Source organism: Scyliorhinus torazame, chromosome 28 (assembly GCF_047496885.1).
Source record: "Scyliorhinus torazame isolate Kashiwa2021f chromosome 28, sScyTor2.1, whole genome shotgun sequence".
Classification (NCBI taxonomy): domain Eukaryota; kingdom Metazoa; phylum Chordata; class Chondrichthyes; order Carcharhiniformes; family Scyliorhinidae; genus Scyliorhinus; species Scyliorhinus torazame.
Window position 1 is genome coordinate 18051423 of NC_092734.1, and position 25690 is coordinate 18077112.

The 25690-nt window shown below is 39.4% G+C and overlaps 1 protein-coding gene across 1 annotated transcript in view; it reads left to right on the forward strand.

Annotated features, from left to right (window-relative positions):
- parga (poly (ADP-ribose) glycohydrolase a) overlaps window positions 1–25208 on the forward strand; it is a 174344-nt gene extending 149136 nt beyond the window's left edge. The window contains exons 14-18 of the mRNA XM_072491558.1: window positions 1765–1843; window positions 4492–4600; window positions 21554–21659; window positions 23045–23173; window positions 23537–25208. Of these exons, the coding sequence (XP_072347659.1) occupies window positions 1765–1843; window positions 4492–4600; window positions 21554–21659; window positions 23045–23173; window positions 23537–23679 (566 nt within the window). The 3' untranslated portion in view covers window positions 23680–25208. The remainder of the gene's footprint in view (window positions 1–1764; window positions 1844–4491; window positions 4601–21553; window positions 21660–23044; window positions 23174–23536) is intronic.
- The last annotated feature ends 482 nt before the right edge of the window (window positions 25209–25690 follow it).

Sequence of the window (25690 nt, forward strand, 5' to 3'; positions counted from 1 at the left end):
GACCGATATTCAGGGAGGCTTCAGAGGGCCTCCAGCCTCCATGGAACAGTATCAGAGCAAGGAGTCAGCACATTCAGAAGGGGGGAAGAAAAAGGTTAACAAGAAAAAAACTATTGAAATGAAACTTGTTCTTTGGATTTGCTCTTAAATTGTGCAGCCCATAACTCATAAAGTATTCTATACAGAATGAAGATGTCAAGTCTCCAAATTACAATAGAATTGCTCATGTCAATTTATTGCTTTACATATTTATAATATTTTCTAATTTGAACTTCCACAATAATGTTTGGCTCAGTCACTGAAATGAGTTCATATCAAATTTGCTGAATGTTTGTGATAGCTGCTTGCAAAGCTTTAATGCTTATATGAAATGACTTTGTCCATGATTGTTAAAGTAGAAAGGAATGACTTGCATTTATGTAGCGTGTACCATTGCCCTCAGGATATCCCAAAGTGCTTCACAGTCGATCACTTTTTTGAATCACTCTCGCTATATGGATGTGACTAAATTAGGGGATGAATGTTGGCTAGCAGAGCTGGCAAACTTTGCTGCACCTCTTGGAGCAGTGCCTTTGTTGTTATTATTTATATTCACCTGAGAGGTCAGGCAAAGCTTCAGGTTTATGAGGAAGACATCAGAACTTGCAAGGTGACTCCTCTCGGTGCTGCACTGAGTCATATTGTGATATGAAGGGGCACATCTCAAATACAGTAACAGATGCTTGGAGACTTGTTTTAACATTAAATCTGAAGTACTTCTTGGCAATTCATTGCTGCATCTAAAGAAAAGTTACTGATAATGCAGTGGAACTATTTAAATGAACAAGCATTTTCAAGGGAGCAATGCCAGAATAGACGCACATTGCCTCCCTGGTGCCTCTTTGTGTTTACAATGGTTCTGAGCTCGATGCAGGAAGGTGCCAAGTTTGATACCTGGTCTGTACTGAAATAGCCAATGGGAGCCCAATGATGATCAAGCTGCTGTACTTGATGCTAGTGTCCTCAGGGTATTGGGAGATCGAGAAGAAAATCAGCTAAACCTCTAGGCTGCGGCTTATTATCCTTTGGGCACCCCCCCACCTGTCACGTAGCTTGCTGAGTAGCTAAATCTTTTGTTTCTTTATTTGTCCCATTACCACTCTCTTTGACCGTGCACTTACATCCCTATTGCCATTTGTGGTTGACTTGTAAATGCCCTCTGAAATGGCCCAGCAAGCCTCTCAGTTGAAGGGCAATTAGGGATGGGCAGTAAGTGCTGGCCTAGTCAGTGATGTCTACATCCCCCCCAATTTTTGTTTTAAATATAAACTCTCCGGTCATCCATCTTATTATTGGTATCTGATTTTGTTGTTGTTCCCATTCTCCGCCCTTTCACTTGTTGAAAACCCTTTACAGTTCTGACTTTTCTCAGTTCTGATGAAAGGTCAGCAGTTTGAAAGCCAGATACTGCCTGACCTGCTGAATATTTCCTGAACATTCTGTTTTTATTCCACAGTTACACAAACATCATTTTTTTTGTCCAGAATACCGCTCATCTGTAACAATCCCTACATTTAATTTTCTTAAGTGACTATTTGAAAGAATCTCAAGTATACACTTAATTTGACTCAGCAGGCGATTAAATGATTCTTCTCTGAGCTATTGTTATACTTTCTGGTCTGGTAAAATGATGAACCGTGTTTTAATAAAAGAATATGGGACTGGAGGGGTTTAGTGGGGAGGGGAGTCTTTTGATTTGTAAAGCAAATTGTCTTCACATTTTAGGTACCGAGCAATACAGTGTCTACGAAGGCTATGCGGATTCCTACAAATGGGTGAAGAGTTGCAGTGACAAGATTCCAAGGTAATGGCTTAAAAGGTGCAGCTTAACCTGTATTTAGCAATTATGTCTAACTCTTCCAAAATGACTTTACTTTGTTTTTGTTTTTATGAAGCTGGTTAACAAAATCCACTGGTGACAAAATTCTAACCATACTCTTGTGGTTTCTATTTGCTGTGAAATGCAGGAAATTAAGTTAAAGGGCCTGTATTATTCATCAGTGCAGTTATACATGCCACAAACATATCGTTGCTGAACTCTATTATAACACAAGTTAATTGTATATTTCCCATTAACCTTTTGTGTCGGAAAATCTTTTCAACAAATTTCTAAGTTAAAATGTGCTGCTAAAAATGTTGCTTTTTAAAAAATTCATTCATTCATGGGATGTCGATGTCGCTGGCTAGGTCAGCATTTATTGTCCATTCCTAATTGCCCTCGAAGGCCATTTCTAATTGCTCAAGAGAAAAATTAACCATTTCTCACTGCAATTTGAATATTTTGAAAGTACAGCCGAGTTCTGGCTTCGTATTTTGATGTGAAGGAGTGATAAGACTTGTATCCATGATTTCGAAGTTGGTTGCATTCTTGATTTCAACTGTTGTTGCAAGGCAGAAAGGAATGAGCTAGCACTATCTTCTCTGTCCTACAAGGATGTATTTTGGAGTTACTAGAGCAGATATCCCTGGTGCACCCCTCCTTCCTGATGTTCGAGTGGAGCACCAGGATCTCCTATCACAGGTTGTGAGCAACCAGGGATATTCACAATATCAAGCCTGGAGCAGGTAGAATAGGTTAGGAGTATCATTTGAAACTTCACCCCCCCCCCCCCCCCCCAAATCTTTATTTTTTTATAAATTTAGAGTACCCAATTCATTTTTCCCAATTAAGGAGCAATTTAGCTTGGCCAATCCACCTAGCCTGCACATCTTTGGGTTGTGGGGGCGAAACCCACGCAAACACTGGGAGAATGTGCAAACTCCACACGGACAGTGACCCAGAGCCGGGATCGAATCTGGGACCTCGGCGCCGTGAGGCTGCAGGCTAACCCACTGCGCCACCGTGCTGCCTCAACCCCCAAATCTTAATCATGTAGCTATATGTCAGTCCATTTGATCAGGCCCTATGGCCCATGATGGAATTTGGGAATTTTTATTCTCAAAACTTTTAGGAGGATGTTTCAAGTCATGTAACATTCTCCAGGGCTCTCATTAACTCTGGGAGCAATGGGGGCCCATCTCTTCTGGCTACCTCTGCACTGAGGTGCAAACCTGCGTTCCTGCCAGAAATTGAGACAACAGAATGAACTATTCGTGGCCTACATAAATAGCTCGGACTACCTATGTCTATTGTAGGTTCAGACCATGCTCTACCTGAGAGTTCACGCAAAAGGAATAGAGGCCCAGCAAGACTATCTTTGTGCCCGCTTTGCTGTCTTTAGCCCCGAGGGAAATGTGCATTCCCTGGAGGCGTGGGTCAGTTTTGCTGTATCGAGCAACATTGATAAGTTACCTGAAGTAGCTCATCTGTCTGCCACCTTCACCAGGGACAGTTGTAGAGACACCTTAGAATAACCAAAGTTTTAAAACAATTATTAGGTAAAGAAAATTGTCACTAACGATCATGTGATTCAATATGCTCAAATCTGCATCAGTGTCAAATATTATTAGTTAAGTTGCAGAATTAATAGTGAAACTTTATTACTAAGCTGTCTTTATCTGATGCAACTTCTTTTTGTTTGACTGCTTTGATTAAGATAATATTGAAACAAAAACCTTTTGGTACCCTGATGGTCAGGATCAATTTGTGTGAAATGATGCTTTATTGTTGCTTTTTTTGTTTTGACCAAGAGAAAATAGTTATATGGAAGACTTGAATAATCAGTCAAACCTCGCAGCCTTTTTTTCATCCCTGAATGTTGTACAAAGGGAATATAATGAATTAACCGCTACTGGTTCTTAAAAAAAGTCTTGGTAGTTGGTGTTTTGAAAAATGTAAGATTTTTCCCGTTCTTTGGATTCAATTCTTCCTGATCTCTAAGCCAGCTGAAATTTTAATAGAGTATCATTGTTTTACAGAGAATAGTCACAACTTTGAATCATTGATTTGTGTGATATTCTGGATTTTTATCAATCATCATTGGACTTACCCTGTAAAATTGACAGTACCTTGTTCTGCATTCTCCTGCAGCCAAACAACTGTCCAAGGGATCTCCATGACTCCAATTCTGACCTCCTTGAGCATCTCCAATTTTAATCCTTCCATCATTGAAAGTTGTGCCTTCAACGCCCAAGTTCTTAAGCTGTAGAATTCCTGCCCTTAAACAAAATCACTGTCTCTGCCTCACTTTCCTTTAAGACACCCCTTAAAACCTAAATCTTTGACCAAGTTCTGGTCATCTGCCCTAATTTAGAAACATAGAAGATAGGAGCAGGAGGAAGCCATTCGGCCCTTCGAGCCTGCTCCGCCATTCGTCACAATCATGGCTGATAGTCCAACTCAATAGCCTAATCCTGCTTTCTCTCCATAACCCTTGATCCCATTCGCTCAAGTGCCTCAAGTAATATCTTGTTTTGTTTGAGCTAATGTGAAATGCCTTGGGATGTTAGTATATGGGCGCTAAATAAAAGCAAGCTGTTTTTAAAAAGAATTTCCTGCTTGATTTTCTGCAGGGATGCTTGGCAGAGACGCAACACAGAAATAGTAGCTATCGATGCATTGCCTTTCAGACGCTACTTAGATCAGTTTTCCCCATCTAATGTAAAAAGAGAAATTAATAAGGTGAGTGTTTTGATCTCATTAGTTTCTACGTTCCAGTATTCTGAAATAAGCAACTTCTGTTTAACCTTGTACAGTACACTCCTGAACAATGCCTTCTGGTGGTGTAATTAAAACAAGATTTATTTTTTTAAAAACAAAGATACGGCTTTGGAAATGCTTTTTTGATGTCAACTTAATTGCATAATTTGTATAACGCTTCAGTTAAGTGTTTGAATTCATGATATGAATATGAAACTGATAAAGAACAGAGCAAAACTGGTCCAATGTAAATAGCCAATCAAAATATTAACCTCCCTTTGCAGTAAAAAAAAATCAAATGCCAATACAGGAATACATTTTTTAATTATTCCCCATTTAGCACTACGGAATTATATAAATGAGTAGAGAAAAATAGAATTCCAGATAGACCTGTACATATTCCAGGTTTACGGTGTACAAGTAAGGTATTCTCACAATATTTGAGCATTTCAGTCTAGTAAATGGACATTCCTCTTGTGATCTGTTAGGATCCTCTTGCATGTTTTAATCGTCTGTTATACTGATAAAAGGGCTGCAATATATTAGAAATAAGTCTGTTTCTCTTTGAAATCAAGAAATAATTTTGAAATCTGCCTTTGATTGTTCTATAAGCTGATGTACGCAACGTTATTTTTGACTGAAGCTTACGAAAATCTTCGGGTTTTTTTTTGATTTTGTTTATAAACTGAATAGGATTTTTTTTTCTTTTATAAATTGTACAAGTTGCAACTAGAGTTGTGAAACTTTTAATGTTGCTCTAAGGAACAGATTTAACAATATGATACAAAAGACTGCAGTACACATTTGTTATCTTTGCAAATTGCCAGTGCCAATCTATCTGGTTATACCCTGTCAAAGCTAGGAAAACCCATTTGATAGCTCTTCCTAAATTGTGAATTGGAACCCAGAGCCCCTTGTAGTTCAGAGATTAGATACAAAGCAAGATGTCTGGACTGACTAATGTTGTGTCTCCAAACCTCTCGCTCACTAAAAAATGCGGTTGGCAATGGAAATAGTGTTAGCCCGGAATACAAATTGCATGAAGAAAATCAATTCAGCCAGTTGAAAGAAGTTTGCAGCATCAAATACAAGATTTAGATTGCCTGATAGCAGAATACATTGATGTAGCATTTAGCGGCTTAGCGACACAAAGGTAGGAATATGTAAACATGTAACACCCAGATGATCAGGCCTTTTCAGGAGTGATAAACTAATTGATGATAAGTTACTCCTCAAGGAGATGGACAGAATTGTTTTCAATAGTGTTTCTCTCCAATGTCTTTTGCTGTTCATTTCCAGACAATTTGGCACAAGCACAGTTTGGTTTTTCATGACCTGGAGCAAGATATATATTTTAGATTGGAGGCAGTAAAATTCTATGCCCTTATTGCAAGAAATTACTTCATCGTTAAGTTGTATTTTGGGGGGAAATATGAAAAATCATGTTTTTTGGAGTATTCGAATTAGTCGAAATTGCATTAGTTTGACTTCAGCAATACATGAAAGAATAGCCAGCATTTTGTTTACAGAAAAGAACTGTTGTCCTGTGCTTATTGTGCTCACTGACCATCACATCCTCCGAGCTCACTCCCAACATTTTCCAAAACCATTCTCATCACTCTCCTCCGTTAAACAGCAAATAAAGGAAGAATCTGCATTTATATTTCACAGCCAGTGAAGTGTTTTGAAGTGTATGCACTTTCTCACTTCTAAATATAGGGAAATGCACTGCAAAGTCCCGCAGAGAGAAAGTGACCAGATCAATGTTTGTTTTCCCAGTGGGGTGAGGGATACATGTTGGCCAGGGCATCAGCAAAACTGCCCTGCGGTTATTCGAATAGACCACCTCAACAGGGAGACAAGGCCTTACTTTAACATCTCATTTGAAAGACGACGCCTCTGACAGTACAGCACTTCCACTGCCCTGCACCAACAGTGCAAATCTCTAGAATGGAGCTTAACAAAGAGTGCTAACACTAAAGTAAGGCTAACACCAAAAGTATATGCAACGCCTCCAAGCTTTCTAATCACTGCCCACAACAGGAATGTTCTCTTTCGTTCTAAAGACATAGAAAGTGTCATGGGTTATCTGGCTACACTCCTGCATCTCCTTATTCAAAGGCCTCCATTTAGGCTTCCACATTTGGTGTACTGGGCTAGATGCCATAACCTTTTTTAAGGTTTAATGCAGTGCAGAAAGATCAATTTGTTCCAGGAGTGATGCTATATGAAATAAGGCTTAGTTATTTTACAAACAAACTATATTAAAAGAAACTAAAACAATATTTAAACTTCAGTTCTAACCCTAACCGATTACATGCAGTTTCTTAACCTTAACACACCAGTTCCATTCAACACCACGTCCAATAAATATACAGTTCTCATTCCAGTTACATAGACAAGTAATGATGATACTTGTGTTTACAAAGCAATTATCTGCTGTACATCAAGCTTGTTTAGAACCCTTTTTGAAAGTCTGTAGCCTTGAGAAGCATCCTTCATGACCTCTCTGGGTGACCTTCGCAGCCTTCTGTAGCTGTTCAAAAAAAAACCAGATTCTTCCTGCCTCTCTCTAAGCTCTGTCCACCGTCTCAAACAAAGGTTCTCCCCTGAGGTGGCCAGACTTTAATCTATTTTCCTTATCTTGGCTGATTGCCCATTCCCGTTTATACAAAACAACAGAGCTATGCCATTTATATGCAACTAACCTTCCTTTGACAGACAAATAGGTTATCAGACTTTTTGATGGGCTGATGGCTGGTCAAACACGGTTGTCCCGAATGCCAATGGATCTTGAGTGGATCATCCTGGTTGAACTGGGGCATTCTGTCCATTCCCACTAATGAGGTGAAGTCTGAATGGGACAAGGTAACTCAGGTTGTCGGTGTATCCTGAATGTCTGCTGCTAGCAGTCTTTTTAACCCCTAAATTGCCTGCTACATCTTGGACCCCATTTCTGGATCCAAGTTCCTAATATCTCCCTATCATGACAAGCATTAGTCTCCTTACTTAAGAAATGATGTATATGCATTGTCAGCAGTTCAGAGAAGATTTATTAAAGTAATACCTGGGGTTGGGTGGGTTGCTCTATGAGGAAAGATTGGACAGGTTAGACATGTAGCCACAGGCGTTTAGAAATGTATGAAGCGACTTGATTGAAACATACTTTGTGCCAATATAAAGAAGATGTTTCCTCTTGTGGGAGAATCTTGTACCGGGGACATTGTTTAAAATTAAGGGGTTGCCCATTTATGACCGATATGAGGAGACCTTTTTTCTCAGAGGGTTGAGTCTTTGGAATGATAACGTTTTAGTAGCTTTCCTAATTATTTGCTGTACCTGCACACTAGCCTTTTGAGATTAATGCACTCGGACACCCAGATCCCTCTGCATCTCAGAGCTCTGCAATCTCTCATCATTTATATAATGTGTTTTTTTATTTTTCTTGCCAAAATGGACAATTTCCACATCCCTTTGTAGCCTCCTTGTGTCCATTCCACACCTTGCTATCTTAGCTAGCTGTGTCATCATCAAATTTAGCAACCATAACTTTGGTCCCTTCATCCAAGTCATTTATATAAATTGTAAAAAGCTAATGTCACAGCATTGACCCCTTTGGCACACCACTCATTATGTCTTGCCAACCAGAAAAAGACCCATTTATGCCTCCCATTTGTTTCCAGTTAGTTAGTCACGGCAATCTATATCAATATGTTACCCCCTACACCATGAGCTTTTATTTTCCGCACTAATGTTTGATATGGCACCTTATCAAATTCCTCCGGAAATCCAAATACAGCACATCTACTGGTTCCCCATTATCGACAGTATAGATTACTTCTTGAAAGAACTCCAATAAATTGGTTAAATGTGATGTCGGCACAACATCGTGGGCCGAAGGGCCTAGACTGTTGCTGTACCTGTACTGTACTGTTCTATATTCTATGTTTCCAAGTACCCTGCTCTAACACCTTTAATAAAAGCCTCTAACATTTTCCTTATGACAGATGTTAAGCTAACTGGTCTGTACTTTCCTGCTTTCTGTCTCCCCTCCTTTCTGAATAAAAGGGTTACATTGGCCATTTTCCAATTGAATGGAACCTTCCTCGATTATGGGGAATTTAGGGCAGCACGGTGGCTCAGTGGTTAGCACTGCTTCCGAGGTCCCAGGTTCGATCCCGGCTCTGAGTCACTGTCCGTGTGGAGTTTGCACGTTCTCCCCGTGTTTGCGTGGGTTTTACCCCCAAAACCCAAAGATGTGCAGGCTAGGTGGATTGGCCACGCTAAAATTGCCCCTTAATTGGAAAAAATGAATTGGGTACTCTGAATTTCTTTTTTAAAAGAAAGAAAAAATATAATGTGGGGAATTTGGGAAAATTAAAGCCAACACATCAACTATCTCACTAGCCACTAAGACCCTACAATGGTCCCATCAGGACCCAGGGACTTGTCAGCCCGCAGCTCCAACAATTTGCTCAGTACCACTTAACTGGTGATTGTAATTTTTCAAAGTTCCTACGTCATTTCCATATCCCAGTTTACAGCTATTTCTGGGATGTGACTAATAGCGAAAACAGATGCAAAATACCTGTGCAATTCATCTGCCATCTTCTTATTAATTCCCCAAACTCAATTTCTAAAAGAGTAATGCTCGCTATGTTAACTCTTTTTAAAATATCTGTAGAATTTCTTCCATATCTTTATCTTTCTAGCTAGCTTTCTCTCATTCTAATATTTTTCTTCCTTATCAATCTTTTGATCATTCTTTGATGCTTTTTAATATTGGGTCGCATCCACAGTTGCAGAATTATATCTTTTTTCTTTAAGTTTGGGATGCCATTAATTTTTTAAGTTAACTACGATAAATGTAGTGTATTTGAAATCGGGCGGATTTTGTGGTCACAGTTATCCCACCTATAGGATACTATAGATTTCCATTCTTTGTGAAATGGTATGGGCAAAGTGGATTGAAAGCAAAACAGAGAATGCTGGTTTTAATTTCAGCATGGCCGAGATTGCACACCCCCATGCAAAGATCCAAATCCACTCCCAAATCTCAGGACATTACAATTGGCTTTCAGCAAAGGAGTTTCTCCAATTCTCAATCTGAAGAAATGTGTGGCAGACAGCCACGTGCCCACCCACAAAAAAAAGGCAGCATTTCTGAAGACGTTATCTTGAATACATTCAAGGTAATTAACTCAATTTCACCTCTCTGGGAATAGTACTAAAGTACTGTATTTTACTTTGTTGACTTTCGGTCAATTCACTCCTTTCTCAAGATGTAATTGTTTTGATTAACATACTGGAACATACAATAAGATGGGTGATGAGGAAGGATGGAAATTTGTCTTTCAATAATTGAAGAATGTTTCATTGAGCAATTTATGCATGGTAATTATGCTCTGTACCGCAAACTCCACTCTGCCAAGTTTCAGGTTATCCAAACACAATGTTGTGAATTACAACAACATTCTGATTTCATGAGAGGACTCTGATTATTAGTGACAGTTTGGATTGCCATTCATTATATATAACAGAGGGAAATACAAGGTTGAAAATGCAATTAGACATCCAACTGGCTGTAACTCTGCAGTCAGAAATGCAGGTTGCCTGTCTAGTTTTATAAAGTGGCTCGCTCATTCTCATTCTATCAGGAAGGCGAATGCTATGGCGGTATTCTATCAGGAAGGGGGAATACTATGGCAGTATTGTATCAGGAAGGGGAATGCTATGGCAGTATTCAGATCAGAAAACCATTTTCTGCACCACTGAAAAAATAATTTTGTGACACAGAAGAGCTCTTTCCACTGATAAAATCCAAGGTAGCACAGTGGTCAGCACAGTTGCTTCACTGCGCCAGGGTCATAGATTCGATTCCTGGCCTGTCTGGAGTCTGCACGTGTTCTCCCTGTGTCTGCGTGGGTTTCCTCCGGGTCCTCCGGTTTCCTCCCACAAGTCCCAAAAGACGTGATGTTAGGTGAATTGGACATTCTGAATTCTCCCTCAGTGTACCCAATCAGGTGCCAGAATGTGGTGACATGGGGCTTTTCACAATAACTTCATTGCGGTGTTAATGTAAGCCAGCTTGTGACAATAAAGATTATTATTATGCTCACTAAACAAAAGATTTACTACCTCTGTCTCAGGCATATATGTATAATCACTTGTTAGCACAGAGTTTGGGTATCACTGAATAAAGAGACATGCTGTTGAGGGCATTCAGTCACAATAATTTGACTAAAGAATTTGGAGGATGCAAGTGTATGACTTCATTGACTAGTTTTCTGTCAGCTCAGGTTATTTCTAAAAACATGATACCGATGCAGAAATTGCTATTTTGATATTAACTATCAGGTTTTTAGAAATATAAATGATGTGCAGTTATTTGTGCACCCATTCATAGTGGAATTCTGGACTTTTAATTTTTATTCCAAAAATTTCATGAATGTCAACAGAATTATTAATTATTGCTAGCCTGGATCTCATAGAAAATTGTCATATTCCAAAAGTGGTGTGGTTCTGATTTGTTGCTACCTGGTGTTCACTATATTTAAAACACAGCAGGCTTTAAAAGAGATCCCTCTTGATGCTCTGCCATTGGTTGTCATTAGGCTAAGTGATTTGGTTTGGTGCTACATGCTGCAAATCCCCATGGTTCCTTTGTACTTTGGGTTGCTGCTGAATACAGCAGTTAGGTGTTTAAAAAGTCTCAGGGGTGAAAATTAGGTTTCTGAGCTAATGTGAATAGTGATTAGGCACTTGCCCTGGATATCATCCTACAGTTTATTGAACAAAATTCACGTGTAAATGGAATTTTAATTGTTCTCTCTGGTGCTGATGTAACGAGCTGTTATTATTCAGAGTAATTTTGCCTTCCAGATACTATTTTCAGTCAACTGATTGAACGTTTTCACAAATTTGTAGTTGGGTGTTTTAGCACAGGATAGCCATTGCAGCATCAGAAAAAGGAGGCCATCAAGGCTTGTGTGACTCTGACCCTTTTCGGTAGATAGCCAGAAGTAATTCCACTACCCTACTGTCTTTCCCAGCTAACTGCACCTTTCCCTAATACAAATGATTACAGATCTCTGCATTAGCTTCTGTAAATTACTGACATGATAAACTCCATCCCTGCCCTATTTATGATATATTTTATTGCTTGTTGGGATTTAATTTTATTGGATCATTTAATGCAATTATATAATGATGTATGTAGGAAATATTTATATATATTGCATTGTGTCTGTTACAGTAATGTTACTAAAAGAACTTGGGTTAAGGTAGCCAGATTTTGTGTCTGCTGAAGCTGTGATTCAGGGGTTAACAGCTAGGCAGGCTGTGATGTCATTTGTGGGAGGGGCTGGGCCTGTTTTTAGTTTAGTTTTTCAGCCCTGCCTTGTGTCTGTTGTTTTTAGTTTCATTTTTAGAGTTTAGTTCTGGCTTCTGAGGAAATGAGGTAAGTTTCTCAGACTGACTTCTGAAAGCTTCTCTCCCAAGCTCTTTGTGCACAAATCTGTAAGGCACTGAGTGTTACCTGTATTAATAAGTGGCATTTGACCTGCGTTTGTGGATTTTGCTGAACTAAAATCTTAGGGGAAAGTAAGCTCAAAGACCTTTATTTTTTTGTAAGAACTGTTTAACTATTAATTGAAAAGCTGTTGTTTTTTTTCCCTTGGATGTTAATGGGGGTTGATCCTGTGTTAATAAAGTTAGTTCAATATAAAAGATCCCTAGTTGTCAGTGGAATCAGTCCTGGAGCGTAGTCTCCTTTCCTCACAGTTTACAAATGGAAAATTTGTTGGGGTCCCGTCCAGTTTCCTAATATAATTGGGGTCTCTCTGGTTACCATAACAACCATACTTTTAAAGTTTACCATAAAGCTGGATTTTACACCCCCCACCACGTGTCTTTTGGTAGAAGATATTGTGAAGAACATGTCTGATGGTTAATGCTGGGTTATTCCAAATCCCAGAAGGGAAATTTGAAACAACTGCCCTCAACTGTATTTCTGCAGCTTGATATAATGTGAGGAAAGGTTTTCAATCCAGAGAATGATGTCCCAGATGTTTTGTGATGCTTTTAAATGAACCAAAGGTTTCTTAAGTAATAAAGTAAACAACTGAAAAATAAACCAGAAGTACCTTTAAAAAAGACAATGGCTATACACAGTATCATTGGGTGGCGTAGTGGTATTGTCATTGGACTAGTAATCCAGAGACCCAGGCTCCGGGGATATGGGTTTGAATCCCACCGTGGCAGATGGTGAAATTTGAACACTTTATTCAAACCCTTTATGTCCTGTTCCCCATCATTACCAGTTTGCCTTGGGTAAACATCTGTTTTCATTGTTGCTGTGCTCATTAACATATAAAAGGCACTAATTTGATTAGCATAACCAAACTGACCCTGCCTTATGTAGCGTACATTTTCCCATAATTTTTTTAATATGTAATCAGCAGAGAATATTCCAATTTGTTGGATTTCCTTGATATTTTCATCACATTATTTTCCGGAAATGTTCGGTGCCCGCCCTTCCGACCCACTCCAGGCCTGTTCCCCATAATACGGAGGGGTGAGCATCCACTAGACCGCCCATCCTTAAGCCTCTGGGGGTCCTTAACTGCTCAATTATATGATAATTAAGCCCCTCAAACCACCTCCACTGCAAATCCAAAGACCTGTTTTGCAACAGCTTTGATGAAAAGGAGGGAAGGAAGGCGTGTCATCAATCGGGGAGTGCCCTGTGTGCATCTGGGACACCCTGTCACCCCTCCAAGATGTAACATCCACCCGCCCACTTCATTCCTCCCCACCTGCCCTCCAAAATAACGCCGCCCCCCCCCCTGCCAGAGGCTCTCCAATCCTAAAAGACCAGGACTTGCTTGTCTCCATTCGCAATTCCAATCAGGATTAACCAGCAGCTCTCGAGGGTGGGACTTACTATCCATTGAGCGGGGTTCAGCCTGCCCCCAGAGTGTTATTGCTGCAGGCCAGGCATTTTAAATGCCCGTCAATCCATTAGGGAACAAATTCCCTTGCTGTGGGCCATCTATCCACCCCCTCATGAAATCCAGTGTTTTGTTTAACAAAACCTCAGTTCATCCCTCCCAAACAAACAGTTCTGCCTTTTCCCCTGGTTTGCCTTGCCTTTCTCAAGTAGCCAGTGCAGCTTCAGAAACACGCTGTGCAGTGGAGAATCAGTCCAGAATTTATGGATTTGCAAACTCCTTTCAAAAAGCACTTCCAATAATCAACATTAAATTGAACCTTAAAGACAGGTGACGGATAGCAGAAGAGAAAGCAATACAGCAAATAGGTCGGAACAGCTTAATTCAGCTGTAACATTGAGGAAAAACAATGCAGCTAAATTATCCTCTTATAAATAGCTTGCACATTGCTAATATGCACAATTTGGTTGACACCCAACACAATTTAATCAAAGTATACTGAGTTTTAATTTATACAGAGTTTTAATTTATATAGATCGTGCTTTAAATGTATATTTTCTGAAATACAAGTGCATGCTGTAAGTTTGAATGCAGCAGAGTTATGCAGACAATAAAATATTGCCTACGGATCAGTACCATTGTCGGCCGTTTAAAGTGAAGCTCAAGACTGAGATCGGTAACAAAGTTTTGAATTTCAGTTTTTGCTTTTTGAAGATTGATAGTTGTCGGGGTGACCATGTGTAAAGAAGCTTAGAAATCTTGCACTTTTTAATCAGTGAAAATTCCTGCGCCCTTAAATCCACGATGAATGAATATGGCAAACTTTAGTGGCAGTTTAATTGGAAAACAAAATCAACAGCCCAAACATATTTTGTAATGACAAATTGTTCAATCATATAAAGAGCATTTGCATCTATATTAGAACAGAATTCTGAATCACTAGGTTTCATATGTGAACAGATAAACGCTCCTTCTAACTGAGGTTGAGCATGACTCTGCAAAATGGTTGCCAGTAATTCATTGAGTTAGCGAAAGTGCTGAGTGTACAGATTTCACATGCCATTAACTAATGTAAACCTGAGTGTAGTAAATCATGAGCCATTTTTCAAAACATTGAGAATCGGCAGTCTCAGTAGGATTGGCCATTAATTCATTTTAGATGTTGCTCTTCCAGATAAAAACCAGTGCTGAGTCTCATAGCTCCAAAGTAATGTTTCTGATTTGTTATTACTGTGTCTTTATCAATAAGTTATTATTTGCCCTATATGCACCCCCCCCCCTCCCCAACGTACTGAGACGACGTTCAAATATCCAGATCAACAGTGCTGTATTTGTGCTGCTCATGGATCTTCATCAGTTGTCACTTTACACTGCGTTCTTCCCATGAAATGTACTGTGTCTGAAATACCTTACCCAATTTTATGCATCGGTTAATAGCTTAATTTGAATTAGCACGGAAATGTTGCATAAATACCCGCAACTGTCTCAGCAGTGAAATGTTCTAATGTTCAGATGATCAAAGAACTGTCAGCTAGCTCAACAAAACCCAGCTTAAATTAAATAAAATGGGTATATAGCTGCTGCATAAATTAGTTCGATGTTGTTACTAAAGGTGGACTCATTATGTTCAGATTTTCCTTTTTCTATTTTGACAAGTGTTTTGATCACAAATACTTTAAAGCAACCCCAAGGAATATTTTGAGGCAATAAACTATCACAACAGATCCCATTTTATTCTTGCCCATTGCAAGAAACATTAAATTGAGGCCCTACCTCTCTCCTCTGGTGGTTCATGTGTACACTAAAGGCCCCACAGCATCATTTGAACCAGATCAGGGGATTTGTTAAATATGCTGAGCAGCATTCATTCCTCAACCACCCCTGCCAGATACAAACTGGTAATTACTTTATTGGAAGCTTGCTTTGTTCAAAATGGCTACCACTAAGCCAGTACTGGACTTCAAATAATTTATTGTGCATAAAACATTTTGAAATGTTTCCAAGAATTGCAATCAAGTGCTTATATAAATGCAACTTTTGGGTATTAATATTCTGAAAGTGCAAACATCAAGCAAAACTTGAGTGAAAGTTGCTCAAAACATACACAGACATGGGTTAGTGATTTAAAGATTCTTTAAGCAGAGAAAAATATATGTATCTATTGGAAACGACTGTCAGTAGAATATTTTACTAGAGATTTAAAACTGGCAGCAATTAATATTGTTGTTTGGATTCATTGTTTTTCTCCTGTGTAATTTTTGGCAGTCAACCTTATTATAGAAGTTCATAGAATTTACAGTGCGGAAGGAGGCCATTTGGCCCATTGAGTCTGCACCGGCCCTTGGAAGAGCACCCTACTTAAGCCCACACCCTATCCCAGTAACCCCACCTAACTTATTTGGACACTAAGGGCAATTTAGCATGGCCAATCCACCTAACCTGCACATACTTGGACTGTGGGAGCAAACCGGAGCACCCGGAAGAAACCTGGGGGAACGTGCAGACTCCGCACAGACAGTGACCCTGCCTGGAATCGAACCTGCGACCCTGGAGCTGTGAAGCAACTGTGCTAACCACTGTGCTACCGTGCTGCCCTTATTGTGTCAGCAGAAGAGAAATGGAGAGGTGAAGATTTTCCTCCTACCTTTTAATTGCACACTTAATGCTAGCAAGGGCTATGTTATCTCTTCCCAAATGTGTAAATGTAAAAACTCTGTAAAATAACCTTAACTCTGGATCTGCAACACCAGCACACCACAGTTTCAAAATTGAATACGTGTCAAACCAAGTTGCATTTATAATTTAAATGACCTGTTGAGTGTGTATACATTTGTATCATGTCAGGTAACCACAATGCCCATGTTCTTTATTCCTTCTCTATCAGGAGGAAAAATGACCTTACAGCATGATTTAATTTAACTAGAGCTGCTTGGTTTTGACATTTATACCTAATTTCCTTGGAAGGAATTGTTCCTGATTCTGAAGTCTGTCATGTCCATTCACAGAATGTCCAGCAGCAAAAACAGGAGACTGCAATACAACAAGATGCGCACAAGAATTTGTAAGAACAGGGGAAGCAGTTTGGGTTTAATAACCTTACTGCTCTTTCACGCTCATATCCGTCAATCCCTTCTCCATCCAGAGATATCCAAAATTATCTCTTGGACCTATTTAAGTCATCCACTTCAACAGCCTTCCCTGGTAATCTGGTCCCCGCAGCTCTATCACGAGGTGGAGACATTCTGTCTGGACCCCCCCCCCGCCACTCTTAACCCAAATTTCAGCCTCCCTGCAGTACCCCCACCCGCCCAAACAGGTTTTTGTTCCTGTGCCAAATGTGTGGATTTTCTTTATCATTTTAATCACAGCATCTCAAAGAAAACACAAAGCATTTAATTTATCTTACAGTTCCCCTAATAATCCTCCTTTTTTTCCCATATCCATATACTAATTATTTTACCCCAGTCCACATCGAATTATAGTTGTCACTTCTCGGCCTAGTCAAGTTTTAATTTTTTTTTTAAATTAAAAAAATTTCTGCAACTATTTTATTGATAATATTTTCCCACCGATAAATGTGTCTCAGTCCATACTGCATATTGATCCTTAGATAATCATTGAGAAAAGATGCCAGATTAATAGGACACCTAGCTCAGTGTATTTCTGACCAGCCTCTTCTGTTCCATGCTATGATTATCTTCCTATTCTGTGACTTGCTTTAGAAAAATGGAAGACTTTTGTTTACCGAGTACTTCTCAAGACCACCAGATGTCCCAAAGTGCTTTACAGCCAAGAAAATAACTTTATTTTAAAGTTTAGTCACTGTTGTAGGAAATGGAGTATTTAATTTGCTCACAGCAAGCTCCCACAAATAGAAATGTGACGATGACCAGATAATCTGTTTTAGTGATGTTGAATGAGAGAGGAATATTAGCCAGGACACCGGGGATAACTCCCCTGCTCTTCTTCAAGATAGTACCATCCACCCAGACTTGCAGTTTAATGTCTCAACAGTGCAATGCACCGGAGTGTCAGCTTTTTGTACTCGCACCCTGGAGTGGAGACTGAACCTGGAATCTTGGGATTCGGAGACAAGTGTGCTACAAACTATGTCACATTTGACATTACAAACCATCAACCATATTAGTAATATCCCTGGATTCCTAAACTACTGTTTACTGTCATGGGCGAGTCAGAATTTATTCCATCTGAACGTTTGGGAGAGAGAAGCCATAGCTTTCAGTCCCCATCAACAACATCACTCTCTTGCTGATTCCATCGTCTCACTCAGCCACTCCCTTGAGCTGAACCAGGCCATGTAAAACCTCAGCAGCTATGCGCTCTCGATCTGGTATTCTTGGGAATCTCCTGATGAGTGCAAGAAAATGAAATGAAATGAAAATCGCTTATTGTCACAAGTAGGCTTCAAATGAAGTTACAACAAATTATTTCATAGTCACCGTTAGACTTTTAATTCCAGATTTTTATTGGATTCAAATTTCACCATCTGCCGTGGTGGGATTCAAACCCACGTCCTCCGAGCATTACCCTGGGTTCCTGGATTACTAGACCAGTGACATTACCACTATGCCACCACCTCTCCATAATTTGTAGATTATTCTTAAAGCTTGCTGTCTGTAGCAATCAATCACAATAGCTTGGGTGGGTATAGAGACAATCTTTCTTATTGGCAGATGCAGATTCTTTAAAAATAATGCCGTTCAGTTTTAAATTCCGTGACTTTTGAATCAGACTTTACACTGTGATCAAAAGTGATTTAAGAGAATTACTGTTACATAAATTGAAAATTAACTTTATTTCAGCTACTCTGCTTTTGAAATGCCTCTTTCCTCCTCCTCCACCCTCAGCCCCACACCCCTAAATGAATTAAAAGTTTCTCTCCCTTTCCACCCCTGTTTTGCAACTTTGAGTATATTCTACAAACTCAAAGAAACAAAAATGTTTTATTTAAATTTCTTCCGGATGCTCCAAAGTACTGCATGGCACACATTACTTTTGATGTGGTCTGTAAGCAAACACAGTAGCCAGTTTATACATAGCAACAACTGACAAAAAAGAAATAAGAGAAATTATCAATGTAATCACACTGAATATTAGCCAGGACATGAAGAAAAACACCAGTCAGTTTTAGAATAGTAACACAGATTTGTTGTGTTCACCTGTATAAGGAAATGGGACCTCGGATAAATGCCTTATTATAGCACTTTCAACAATACATTGCTTCCTCATGACATTTCTGAATTCAGGAGCTTAATCAGCCCACAACATAGCTGACAACTCAACGACAGACTGCCACGTTTCTACCCCATTGACTGCCAAAGTTCTAAATCCCTCCGTACCTTCAACAGTGCTTCATTACACAATAAACCCAACTAACTGAACCACTGCAGGGAATATCAAGAAACAGTATGATACTTGATGCGGTATAAATGATAAGCTAACAATTAGATGCTTCGCTCATTGGTAACACATCCATCTTTGAGTCAGAAGGTGATGGGTTCAGGCTCCACTCCAGAGATTTGACACGTAATCTAAAATTGATACTTCAATGCTGTTCAAAAGGAGCAATGGACAACCAAGGATGCTGTCTTCAGATGATATGATAAACCAAGGTTTTCAGGTCATTGTAAAGATCCCATGGCATACTTCAAAAAGAGAAGTGGAATGCTCACGATCTCCTAGATGATAGTTATCCCTCATTCAACATATTAAAATCCGGATCACTTGGTTATTTATCTCACTGCAGTTTGTGGCCACCTTGTTATGTGCAAATTACCTGTGGTACGACCGTACATTATTATCAGTGTAGACACATCAAAAGGACTCCGAGGTAGATTTACACTTTTGGTGGCCCTCATCCCTGCCCTACCCCCAGTGATGTCGAGCCGCACCCCAAATGACATTAATGCCCTCCCGACGCCGCCCACCCTCAGCTCACACAATGCAAGGCACAGAAACCCAAAATCTCGCTGTTGCTGCCCAGCTGTCTCTCACACTCAGACTTGCTGTCAGAGGCTGACCTCTGGCTCTGGCCACTGTTCCCTTCTTTCATTATAAGCCTGCCTCTGGAAGGACTCCATTACCTTTGAAGTGTTTTGAGTTGTCCTGAGGTAATCAAAGTAACTGCATAGATGCAAGTTCTTATTTAAAACTATCCGTGTTAAAACCACGCAGACGGTATCTTTTTGTTACTTTCTTGCTACCAGTGTTGGCACTCCTCTCTTGAGTCAGAGTTTTTGAATTCCAGGCCCGTGTTGATGCTTTAGTGCTGTACTGAGGAAGTGTAGGAATGTTGGAGTGACATATTTTAAGTAAGGCATGAAACTGTGTGCCTACTGGATCTGTGGCATTATTTGAAGTAAAGCAGTGGAGTTTTCCCATTGCCCTGGCAAACATTTGTTCCCCAATTGTTTGGAGCAACTTCTCCCAAACGTTTCTTCCCCTTCGGGGAATGCTGGGGAGGTGGTGGAAAGTTCCTTGCCTGATTATCAGCCAGTTGAATGACTTCATGACTGCTGCTTCCATGGTCAACCAGTCCTGGCATTGGACTTGCACCCGGAGCTTCTGACCCAGAGATAGGAATGCTATTGCTGCCCCTTGAGACCTCCTGGATTCCATAATTAACACAGATCTCGTTGCCTACATAACAGTCGTGGTGACATTGAGGGATTCCCTGAGGACAAAATATGTAGTTTATAAATTTAATTTCAATATCAGTTATATTTCCAAATTATTTCTGTTTCTTTTTGTCCATCGTTGTTATAAAGCAGTGGCGCTGGAGCAAAAAATATGTTCAATCAGATTTCTATTTTCAAAGGTAGAGGCTCTAACAAGAAGGCACCTCTCGTTTAAATATATCATGAAAATACAAAGAAAAATGTGTTGAAGACTTTGAAACGTTCGTTAAAAGAATGATAAATTGTCCGGTGTCTAATATATTAATTTAGTTGATTTGTTGAAAAAGATCTTTGCATTATCTATCACATGAAATGGAATGGTCTTCTTTTGTGCTATATCATTCTGTGAGCTTGATTACCCTTTCATCATAGTCATGCTACATTCATCATTTCCAATGTACAACTGAAGAGAGAGAGCACTTGTTTTTCAAACAATTCACATTAAATGTAATCCGAAATAAGGAAGAGCAGTGGAGTAGTTCACTCGAGCCCAATTGCAAAACACTCCTCGGTTGGGAAGCATAAGGTAATTTCCCCCATGGTACTGAGTTGCCACTCTTTTCATCGGGTTGCTATAGGGAAGCACCAAGTTGAAACTTGAGAAAAACAGCAAGAGGAGAATTTAATAATCCATAAGGGAAAAAAGGCATATTTCAAAAGTGTGACTTCCACAGAACTGAATCCCGTTGAGACTGTTTAAGATCTGTACATAAAGCCAGTGTGCATTCAAGTCTTGTAACTACAGCTGTGCTGCTGTGTAAATACTCGCTCTGTGATTGCTGCTAATCCCCAATACTCTCAACAGGCTTTCAGTAAATGGAATCAGAAAGTTATTGTCTTTTCTTGAAAGTACTGTGAGCAAAGTTGAATGGCTCTAGAATAGTCAATCAGAAGCTGAGTTTACTTTTTATCCTCTTAAAAGTACTAGAATATACAACCAGCTGAAGGAACTAGGTACAGTGATGTGAGGATCCTTTGGTTACAGTGCATCAGGCAGAAAGAGTACTGGTGTTGTTAATGCCCATAATAGAAAATGTATGTTACAAGCCAGATTTTTCCTTAATAGCAACGTATGAGCAAACCATTGAATGAAGATTAACCAAATTCCTCCTTTTCACAATGACCTTATTGTCATGGGATTGCTCAGTGATCTGGATCAAACCTACAGTCTCAATCACTGTGTGAGATTGAACAAAATTAGAGTTGTTAAATAGCATTTATTTTCCTCCTTTGCCCTTCTGTGCATTAACCGTTTTCCTATCTCTTCGCCCTCTAATTATTTCCAGGCTTATTGTGGTTTTGTGCGACCTGGCGTTGATCCCAAGAATCTTTCAGCTGTAGCCACAGGGAACTGGGGGTGTGGAGCTTTCGGTGGAGATGCCAGGTTAAAATGTAAGTGAACAAATGTGACTCCGTTTTATTTAAATATATCCAGGTGAAAACACCATGCGACAAAGATTGTTCAGCCATTGCTGATTGTGCGACCTTTCTGACAAAACAGCAGTGATCACACTTCATAAAGAGCTCTTTGGTTGTGATGTGCTTCGAGGCATCATGAGGATGCAAAAAGTGCTCTATTGCTGCAGGTTCTATCCAGGTTGATGAGGGGTTAGCATTGAATTAAATAGCCGAGAGGAATTTGAGACTGTAATTTCTGTCTGTGTGCAGTTTTGTTCAATCATATTTAAAGGTTTTTTTAGTGATGTGTTGCGAGTCCAGTATTTTGTTAATTTCATATAATCAAGTGATTTCTGGAAGAAAATAGATTATGAAGATTGCTTCAAAATAAATAATTTGTGCATCCTGTTCATTAATCAGTATCGTGAGTGTTTGACTGTTTAAATATTCAGACTTTGGATCTGTGCTCACTGAAGAGCTCAGCTCAAAGGGTAGAGATGAATCGCAGCAAAGCTGGTGCTGAAAATCTCACAATTCTGCAAAGGAAGAGTTTCTCGTAGGTTGTTGTTTGGAAACATTTGTCAAGTTCTTTGAATTATCATACATACCCTGAATGCTTGGCCCAGATGTTTCTGGGCGCATCTAGATGACTATGCAAGTTCATTAGTTAATGCTCGTCGATAATCATAAAACATAGCGTCAAGGAGCAAAATTACAGACCAGCAATATGAGCCCTATTGCTTGAAAATTGTGATATTGATCACTTCTGGTTTGGACATCATATACAGAGGAAAGCTGGCTTTTGTTCGCTGACTATCATTAAATAACTACAGTGCATGTGGCTTTGCAAGGTGCTTAGGTTTGGTGTTTTTGGAACAGAAGGTCAAGCAAAAGTCAACCCCACGTTGAATAAATGCCTACAAACAAGTGTTTAACATAGAGAAATGCCTTCATTACAGAGGGGAGTTTAACTCGAGTACTCATTTTTGAGTTCATCACTGATCCCGAGGGATTCATTACTGTCCCAGGCATTGCTTAATAATAAGCACATATTGGAGGATATTTTTCTCATTGCTGATCCCAATGATGAGATCGCTGTATTTAAGCAGCTCTAATATGTTGGCAGGCTATAATTATTGAAAACAAAGCACGTGTGTTAAATGTTGCTTATAAAATGGTTACTCCAGCACTGAAAAGTAATATTAAAAGCCAGGCTGAAGGTGGCTTTAAAATTTAAAAAAAACAAAACAAATGTGTTCCAAATCCACGAGACATCAGTCAGCATTTAAAAGAAATTAGATGACTACTTTGGGCAGGTTCCTCCATTGGAGGCTATGTTTCTGATAGACTGACACACTGACGTGGATATGTTGTTGTAGCCTTATTGCAGATGATGGCAGCAGCAGAAGCAGGGCGAGATGTGGTTTATTTCACCTTCGGAGACCGGGAATTGATGACTGAGATATATGAAATGCACAAATTCCTCATTGAGAAAGAGCAGACTGTTGGTAAGCCAAGCTCATTCATAAACTTTGCTTCCTACCAAATTGTCAACATTTACCATCTAAACATACAGGAATAGACTGAATGACAGCAACATTTTCTTCTTTTATAGTAAACTGCATCTAAAGGGTTTAAAATGTGTAGATTGGTAGTAAAAATGCAAAGTTTCTGTTGAATACCATGACACATTAACAGTCAATCCATTCTGGCTCCTTTTTCTTTGTATCTGAATTGCTAAATATTGCATTTAATTTGCGGGCACTTCAATGTTGAATGAATTCTGATATTCCACATATTTGCACCCCAAAACTGGAATTGAAACATTGAACTGATGGGAAGCATCTTTGCTTCTGCCTTTTCCTTTTCAGGTCACATCTACAGGCTTTTGGAGCGATACTGCAGTGAAGTGTGCCGATCCTGTTCCTTTTCAAGGCCGCACATTAAACTCTACAACTTCATTTATGACTCTGTAGCCTTCTACACAGATTCAACAGACGAGGGTGATGAATGACAGCTTTTCAAGCTCCGTTTAAGGACTACCTTCAAACTCCCGAGGAGGCTGAGCTTAATTGCTCAACGTTATGATTATGCTTGCAAGAAGATCCTGATTCCACAGCCCCATTCTTAAAGAAAATTTATCCCAAAACGTCCATTATTCTGACGAAGGTGTTCTGCGATACGTTTGGTAGCAATGTTTATTAGTGCTAGAAGTCAAGCCTAAAGTGCTTCAAATTGAAATTTCAGGTATGGTAACCATGTGGAGCTGTTGGCCCAGGGACTAATGAGAGAAATATATATCTATTGTATACAATACATAGCCTTCTCATACTTTATACAATCATTATAGAGAAACAACTACCAATGTAAACCTCTTACTTGAGAATAATTATTCAGCGGGATTAAACCATGTTACCATCTAATTTTTTTGAGTAATCTCTGGTTAATAGATTTTAATCAAAATTGAAATCCCCAGCATGCCCTTGGCATGGTTTTGTTATTGCGTTACCAACAAATTAAAGAGACCTTTAAACTCGAACGGCAAGAGAATTCTCCTCGTGGGCTTTTGGTGGTAGGAGAAGCAATGATGTGGGTGTGTTTTAATTTTGGTTTTAGCTTAAGAATTTGAATACCAGTTGTGTATTCTTTCAGTCTATATGGTACTTGATACCAAAATATTAAGGAGCTGTAGCTGCCGGCTGAGTGGCTCCTATTGATAATATATATGGAGCGAATTCTGTGTCAATGTCTGAAGAAGTATTTTTCTTAATTGTCTAAATAAAGGTTTGATGTTGAGTACAAAGCTTTTATGGGGTTCTTCACAATAATGTCTAGTTGCATTGTATGTTGTGGCTGATCATGAAGACATAGAGTGTATACTGCTGATATCCGCAGACTAAACAACCAGACGTATGTCAATCAACCAGACCAACCGGCCATGATAAGGATGGGATGCCAAAGGGCTCACAGTCACTCTCAATTTCCCAACTCCAGTAATGTGACCAATCGGGTGCATGGTCTGTCACGCTCAAAAAGTGAATATCGAGGAACTTTCAATGTTGTTTGGCAGAAATCCTTCAGGGACTGCCTGATTAACTGAGTGGGGAGTCTGGGAAACATGATTGACAGATGTTCCACTGATATGGCCAATGTACCATAAGTGAACGTGTCCCAAAGATCCATAAGCTCCATAATGTATAAATCTTTCAACAACTATAAAGTAAAAGAAAACAGCAATTATAGATAGATACCGATCAACTAAAATGTTTCTGATTTGCACCTTCAAATCTTCTACAGTGGTAGAGTTGAGAATTATGACAATATAATTCATGGGTTTTAGATTGACTTTATAGTAAGCGATATTTTTGGTTATAATTTAGCACTTGGGTTATCAAGTTTCAAGCTTTCACAAAATAAGACTTTATACTCAGCCCCCTGTGCAACCATTTTGATTCTCATTTATTCCGTGTACAGTACTGTGTTGGGATAGGAATTTGATGGATTGCCCTCTTAAGAAAATTGCACATTAAATGATCACATGAACTGTTGGCTGTTTGTTTCATTTGTTAAAGTTAAAGGTGTAGTTTTAATTCACAAAATTCTCATTTATCACCAAAGCTATTGTCAGTTACAGCGCACCTTGATCTGATTGATCTTAGTCCATAGGACTTGTATTATGTCCACCTATTCTGTCCAATGAAACTTCATTGTCACAGCTTCTCGAGGTCTAAAGCCAGTTTCTATTAATAAAGTTTCTAATGTTATAACAACAGCAAGCAATCCTGCCAGTTCTCGTCGAACCACATGATGGGCATTAGGGTGCAAGTGGGCAGAGTCCAGTTCTTCACTTTGCCTGGGCACAGAGTGGGATGGGGCAGAATCATTCAGTGCAAAACCTAAATAGTGTGGATGGCCAGAAATCTGAAATAAAAAGAGAAAATGCTGGATAAGCCCAGCATATCTGGCAGCATCTGTGGAGAGGAACAGTTAACGTTCAAGCCCGTTTCTGCATGGATCTCACCCCC